Source organism: Etheostoma spectabile, chromosome 21 (assembly GCF_008692095.1).
Source record: "Etheostoma spectabile isolate EspeVRDwgs_2016 chromosome 21, UIUC_Espe_1.0, whole genome shotgun sequence".
Classification (NCBI taxonomy): Eukaryota; Metazoa; Chordata; class Actinopteri; order Perciformes; family Percidae; genus Etheostoma; species Etheostoma spectabile.
In genome coordinates this window covers 21,525,924-21,533,117 of record NC_045753.1, presented here as the reverse complement: position 1 = coordinate 21,533,117, position 7,194 = coordinate 21,525,924, and the positions used below count along the sequence as shown (strand labels likewise).

The window sequence follows — 7,194 nt, the reverse complement described above, 5'->3', positions numbered from 1 at the left end:
AACACATAGGGTGAAAAGAGGAGCAGTAGCAATGTACAGCACAACAAAATATGGTGTTTTTTGAAAACTAAAACATGTAAACATATTCTGATATAACCTCCAAATACAATTATGAACCTGAAAATTAGCATAATATGAGCACTTTAACAACTATTTTCCTTTTTTAAAGCACAAAACAGTCTAACAGGGTACAAAAGCAGAGCTTCAACAGAGAAAGAACAACTGACAAAAAGCCACCCTGAATGCCAATGTCAAATTTTCTTTTTAAAAGTGAGATTGTGTACACAGACCGTAAACCTGTCAAACAAATTTAAAGAAAAAACAATATTTCAATCGCTCTGCGGTAACGGTCTGTGGGCAATAAAGACTCAACACCGCATTTTGCTTTGGCTATGTACTCCATCTCTGTATTTTTGTAACAAAAGTAATCGGATCTTAAAACACAATGTGTTAATGATTAACCTGATGCAAGGAATCCATATTCCAAATGCGCACTGTGCCATCTGAAGAGGCTGTTGTGAGATGGCGACGGATGCCATCCACACTGAAGCCGAGCACAGTGTTTGTATGTGACCTCATCAGCGTGTTGTAACCTCGGCTGCTCACATCAAGGAAACCCAGGTTACCAGTAGAGGTGGCTGCCAGGACCTGAAGGCTGTCTGATGAGACTGACACCAGGCTCACAGGTCCCTCATGCTCTGGAAAACAATGACATGTGTCGGACTTATTTTCCAAATAGACTGTTTGGTCTATGTAAGTATGTGAGACTGCACATACACATCTCATATTCATGGACATGAATGTTAGTACATAAATGTGATGATGGCCAAAAGCAAATAATCCATATGTGCTGAATCCAATACTGACACGTGAGTGAATTGGCACTGTCAATCAACAACTTGAATACCCCTCCCCTGCATACTAGAAAATGACGATTTAGACATACTGTACATGAACTAAAGATTATATCACTCTCTGTGGAGTGTAAGTCGGCTACTGTTTGTTTGCTACAGGTCAATTTTATGCCACCAACACCCTGCTGTGCCTACCAGCCTCCAGGAAGACAGCAGAAAAATCAAGAGGCCAGAGCCGCAGGAAGCCATCTTCAGAGCCCGTGGCACAAAATGATGAGGACACACTGATGCTGTTGATGGCAATGCTTGGACCTGGGTGACACACACACACACACACACACACACACACACACACACACACACACACACACACCCCACACCACACACACCACCACACACACCACACACACACACACACACAACACAACACACACACACACACACACACACACACACACACACACACACACACACACACACACACACACACACAACACACACCACACCCACACCACACATCACTACAAAGTGTTCAAGGCTCTTTACAAAGCTTTTTCCCCCGCTATCCAACCCTGTTATTAAACTACTGAACAACACACCTGTGTTAAAAGTCCATTTCTCCCTGCGGTTTGCATGCTGCTGCTGTGCAGGCAACAGTCTCCTGACATTTCTAATAACAACTCTGCTGTAGTCGATCTCAAAGATATAGCCACTCCGACTGCTGGCAAAACTATGGAACGACAGTCAGAGAGGGAAAATAGTAATCTTTTAACATTATCGTTTTCAGTGGATTTGCATTAAATTGTTTTGGTTTCTCACAGTGTTCGATCATCAAGATGCTGGTTGGAAGAGTTTCCCTCCTCAAAGGCCACATCGGTGAAGTCCAGTGAGTGGTATTCCCCCAGGTTGACTGGACAGGAGCGCAGCGTCCCATTCCTTACTCGCCACAGGCGAATATTGTCACGGCCACATGACACCATCCTGAACCAGCACACTCACAGATTAACCAGAGCGAATTTAGTGACAAGTCAGCACAAGGCCTATTTCTTTCCTGCTCCTGCAGCTAGAACCTTTTCACCTTCCCCACTCTCACTAAAACATTCTTCACCTTCCTGCACTAAGAGCACCTGACACAGGAAGTGTGAGAGTGGACACATGTCATGACACATCTACAAGATAAACAGAACTCTCTTTGCAGAACCCCTCATTCCATAACGAATGTGTGGGAAAATAAACTTAAATCTTCTATCCTATATTTGCTGCAGACCTCTAACAAGACATGATTGAGTATACATTGAGGTGTAGATCATTGGCTGTCGACATTATTAGACAAAACAGAGCAGATACACCAGAGTCAACAATTACTCTGTTCAGGTCAACAGATGGTCGGACATATGCACAACAATGATCCCAAATGTGCACTGTTGGCTAAAAATAAAAACTATACACATAATACACAACCAAAAATACAAACACAGAGAAGGTAGGGTACCTTGTATCATCAAAGAAGGCAACCTTCATGGTGTTGATGTCCACATCTGTGTGTGCTTTGGCTAAGATGGTCACCTCTCCAGCTTTACTAACGTTCATAGTGTTCCACACCACCACCATCTATGAAAGGTTGAATTAGAACAACAAACACAGTCAGCCAGCTCGCAGCGTTCCTGAGTCATAAAGTCAAATAAAGGGAGCAATTTAAAGCAGGTTGTATTTAATTATATCAGCCTAAGTAATGATACAAGGGGTTGCTAAGCATTTTTTCATCTGGATCTAATGATACTCATGGCTCTCTTTACAGATTCTAATTGCAGCTAATGCTACAATGATTGCCTTTATACTAGTGGTGGGTGGATCGATCCAAATATTGATAATATGGATACCAAAGTTGTACTGATGAATACCAGTGTAATGAGACTGATATTTTAGTTTCAGTTTCATCAAAGAGGCGGCCTGGCTGTCTGTGTCTGTAAGTGTCGCACAGTATGGAGCAGGCACACTTTGCTCCTCCTCCCCCACTTGTGATTTGATGTTGTAGCGTCACGTGACTTAGCAGTGCCAAGCAAACAAGTAAGCAAGCAGCCAGGCCCGGCAATGGCCAGAAGTATCACACACACACAAGCAGGACAGAGACGGAGCAGAAGAATGGTGGAGAAGTAGAGGAGCGTGTGGCTATATTTTCAGGCCAAAACTGAAATAACAGCAAGCTGTATAATTTGTAAAAAAGACTAAGATACAGTGTTGACACAACACATTTATACAATTATATGAAAATCCTGTCCTGGGTTTTAACGTATTAATAATCCAAAGGAAAAGTCAGAAAACCACTTAAAGGTCATGAATATTCATTCAGATTTAGCAATTTGATGATGCATCAACCTTTATTATTAAAAACGTATTGGTATTATATCGGTATCAGCGATGCTGGCCCTGTATTTACTTGGTATCGGATTGATTCCAAACTTTGCAGTATCGCACCCAACTACTTTATACACAGATTAGAAATCTAAGCCATTGATTTTTTTTATGTGGGAACATTTGTGGCACTTACTGTTTTACTGTGGCTGTCTTTACCCACGCCACAGAGAATACCGCCACCGTATGAGAAACTTGGAAAAGAGAATAAAAAAGACAAAATTAGTGTGAGTGACCAGTGTTCAACATAAGCTTAGACCTTATTGTTTAATGTATAATATAAAGGCTTTTTTTAATCTTAAAATAGCTGTGTGTGAGTGAGTGCATGTGTATAAGCAGTTGGTTACCTAAGAGATGATAATGAATGAGCATGAATCCTAAACATGGCCAGACAATTTCCTTTGTGGTAGTTCCACACTCGAACTACACTGTGGTTGCCAGTTTGTGCTGAGGCCAGCAGTGTTGTGTTGCCATTAAAAGCCAGTGCAGACACCTACAATGAAAACACATGGACATGGATGTTACAAAAATTACATTTATGTAATGAACATGGTATATAATCCTTTCTCTTTACAAAATCCAACTGCATTAGAAGGCCAGGATTTAAGCGAATCACCAAAGCACCTTATTTAGGATGCTGCCAGAATCAGCTGTGCCATTCCAGCACAACACATCCCAGCTAATTTACCTTATCAGTATGGCCGATGAAGAACCTCTGCTGGTTAGACGATATCTTCATAGAGACGATAATTGCGTGACACGGGTACACCACTGCATCACCCGATTTGCTCCACAGGGCCTACAGTGTAACAAAGTACAGCTGTTAAACTTCCATCAGTCTTTGATTTAATGTATTTCATTTGCGACATTCATAATCACAATGACCATACACATTTGGTAGTGGCTCCTCCAAAGCCGATGATCCGATTGAGTCTGAGAATCGGGTCTGGGAGCAGCTTCTAGCATGGAGAGAAGAAAAAGTAATAGGATTATAGGAAATCTTTGTAATGAGCTCTCAAACAAAAAAACTAGTTTTCATTTCACTCTTTACTGTGCTCTTCTCTCACCTGCTGTGTGGTTTTTTTGGACGATGATAGATGGAACGGATGTGGAACTGGAGTGCAAACAAACTGGGAATATAACAAGGTCAACAGTGTTTCCATTGCTACCACAAAACTGTACAAAGGCATCATGGAGTCAAAAGGACATGCATTATACTGAACATAACGTACAAAACAAGAGAGGTACAGTATCTGGTCTATAATGTTTTTTCTTGTGCTTTTAAGTTTGGCTAAATGTACAATCTAGTCAACATGGAGCTTCACCTCTTCTTCACTTTCTTCCCCATTTTTGCTGAAGCCGTCCTCAGGATGAACGTGCACATGTACTCCCCCATCACCGGCATCCCAGAGAGACCTAGGTGTAAACTGCTGTGAGCTGGAGCATGTTGATTCCGGCTGATGCTGGTCATCCTTACGGCAAAGCCAGTCATCATTCTGGAAAGTGGAGACTACACCTAGCTCTGGTATGTTGGTCACCACGGGGGTTTGATTCCTCGGGAGCTAAGGAGACAGAAGGAGAAAACTACATAAGAAAAGAAAAATCTACCTTGAAAAATTGTACAATATAAAAGGCTTGAGCTCAACCATCTGCTATGTTTACAAAGTTTGGAATCAAAGAGTCTCGATTTGAATGTACTTCAATCTTACTGATTTTTGAGTGGTGATCTGCTGGATCAGGGACACACGGTCTTGAACTGGTTTGGTGAGGTTGACACAGCGAGGTTCCTCTCTAATCGGGCTTCTTTGGTTAGAGACACAACCTGGGAGAGAAAGGAATATGGAAGTCAGTCATCTACATACCAGTTTTGATCCCAAGTATTTTTTCCAGTAATAGTGATTTCCCTGAAAGTTCCAATGGATCTCATTTATTTTGATGACCATATAATGAAAACTATTCAATAGGTAAGAGCAGAACAGAAGAAATTATACAAAGATAGTTTGTGTTGGTGCAGAGAAAAGTAAAAATTGAAGTATGGCATAATAAGAGTATGGCATGGGCATCAAAAATAATGACTGTACTTACTAGACTCGGGCCTAGGATTCCCTTTTTGAATGGAGTCAAAGGGTAACTTTGTTCCCTCTGAGGGAAACCTGTTGGGGTAGGACAAGATGAGGGACTACAATACATACATGTAGCAGTACACTCTGACAAAAATGGGTCACTGTAGTTTTACTCCTGAGATTTATTCCTCAATGCAGCGGCCAAAGGTTTGACTCCTACCTGCGGCCCTTGCATGTCTTCCCCCCGCCCCCTCTCCCCTTTCAAGTCTAAGCTGTCCTATTCAACTAAACGCTTAAAATGCCCAAAACATAATCTTAAAAAAAAAAAAATAACAGGTGCACTGATACAAAAATCATTTATCATGCTGTTATTAGTGTTTCACTAGTTAACCAACTAGGGATAAAAACAACAAAACACTTCCAAACAATATGGCCCCAGAAATGACCCAAAAAAAGTAGTTCAGGGTAGATTTTGCTTCATAATTTCAGTGATGCACATGCGGTTCCCTGGTGAGGATACTGTACCTGATATAATCATAGAGGTCATGCCAGGAGCCTCCCTTGGGCACAGGATATGACATGTCTCTGGGTATAGGACCTGTTCCCTGAGAAGAAGCCAGACCCATCAGCTTGGCTTCACTGAAGGAAACTCCTGTTGAATGAGATAATTGCACAAGTAAAGATGTCATAAATGTACTAAGAGGACACAATGTACTTTATTCAGACATCTGAGGATGCAGTGTGATACAGGATAATAAGTTTGTGAAGAAAATATTTTCCTTCAAAAAGGATTTTAAGTACACTCAAAATATTCTCAGCATTTAATGTATTTGACTTAGATAGTTTTGAATTGAGTGGTTTAAAGATTGACAGGGTTCTTTGTTGCTTTAATAAAAAAATCCATAGTTTTAAGTAAAAAGCGCTGCTGACAATTTCTTTATATTAAAGTGCCCTTCAAAGAACAGCACTTGGCATTTCTCTAACTATCCACATGACATTACCCCAAACTTGTAGAAACCCACCAGTGATATTCACATATCAATCAATCAATATGTATTTATATAACACTTTACAGCAACCAGCAGGTATCCAAAGTGCTTAACATCAGAAACCAAGAGTAAAAACACATAAACCATAGAAATAATGAAAATAGAAAGCAGTAAAATCAGAAAAGGTTATAAAGAATCAGATTGCCACACCACTGCTACATATCAAAAGCCAGACTAAACAGATATGTTTTGAGTTTGGACCTAAAAAGACTATCTGTAATAGTGCGAATATTAGGGTGATAGAGATGAAGCGTGCCTATATCCAGTAATATGTCTTCTGAGTCTCACCTGGATCTAGCAGCAGGTCGCTGGTAAACATGTTTTTCACCGCCATGTTGGCACAAAGCTTAATGCTCTTTAGTTGACTGTAGCAGCGGTTGAGGTAGACAGAGAGTGTGTACTGCAGATCCAGCATCAGACAGGTCCAACGAACCAAAGTGGGAGCAGGACCCACCAAACCTGGACCACATAGACATGCAAGATCATTTAATATACAATACTCTTAAAACAAATGCATACTAACAAGGGCTCAAATACTATCCTACTACTATAACTGGAGAGCAGTGCGGTTTGTGAGTTTGCCAGTTTTGTGTCCTTGCATATCTTGAGCTTCCGTTCATCCGACCTACTTCATACTTGGCAGTGTACTACTGGGGACCCCAAGCACGTGCCGTATCGAATTTGGTTCAATGTTCAATTTTAATAAACTTATGCTCATTTTCAGGTTCATAATTGTATTTTGAGGTTGTACTAGAATAGGTTTATGTGGTTTCATTTTCAAAAAACACCATATTTTTGTTGTACTGCACATTGCTG

At 40.8% G+C, this 7,194-nt stretch overlaps 1 protein-coding gene across 2 annotated transcripts in view; it reads right to left on the bottom strand.

The window, feature by feature from the left end:
• wdr90 (WD repeat domain 90) overlaps nucleotides 1–7,194 on the bottom strand; it is a 23,482-nt gene that overhangs the window by 14,128 nt on the left and 2,160 nt on the right. For both annotated transcript variants that reach the window (XM_032502192.1, XM_032502193.1), the window contains exons 5-19: nucleotides 6,667–6,837; nucleotides 5,855–5,981; nucleotides 5,352–5,419; nucleotides 4,976–5,088; nucleotides 4,592–4,828; nucleotides 4,334–4,396; nucleotides 4,157–4,225; nucleotides 3,955–4,065; nucleotides 3,614–3,759; nucleotides 3,403–3,460; nucleotides 2,347–2,465; nucleotides 1,674–1,835; nucleotides 1,454–1,584; nucleotides 1,050–1,166; nucleotides 463–698 (exon numbers count right to left, since the gene is read on the bottom strand). In XM_032502192.1, coding sequence (XP_032358083.1) covers nucleotides 463–698; nucleotides 1,050–1,166; nucleotides 1,454–1,584; nucleotides 1,674–1,835; nucleotides 2,347–2,465; nucleotides 3,403–3,460; nucleotides 3,614–3,759; nucleotides 3,955–4,065; nucleotides 4,157–4,225; nucleotides 4,334–4,396; nucleotides 4,592–4,828; nucleotides 4,976–5,088; nucleotides 5,352–5,419; nucleotides 5,855–5,981; nucleotides 6,667–6,837 — 1,928 coding nt within the window. The remainder of the gene's footprint in view (nucleotides 1–462; nucleotides 699–1,049; nucleotides 1,167–1,453; nucleotides 1,585–1,673; nucleotides 1,836–2,346; nucleotides 2,466–3,402; nucleotides 3,461–3,613; nucleotides 3,760–3,954; nucleotides 4,066–4,156; nucleotides 4,226–4,333; nucleotides 4,397–4,591; nucleotides 4,829–4,975; nucleotides 5,089–5,351; nucleotides 5,420–5,854; nucleotides 5,982–6,666; nucleotides 6,838–7,194) is intronic.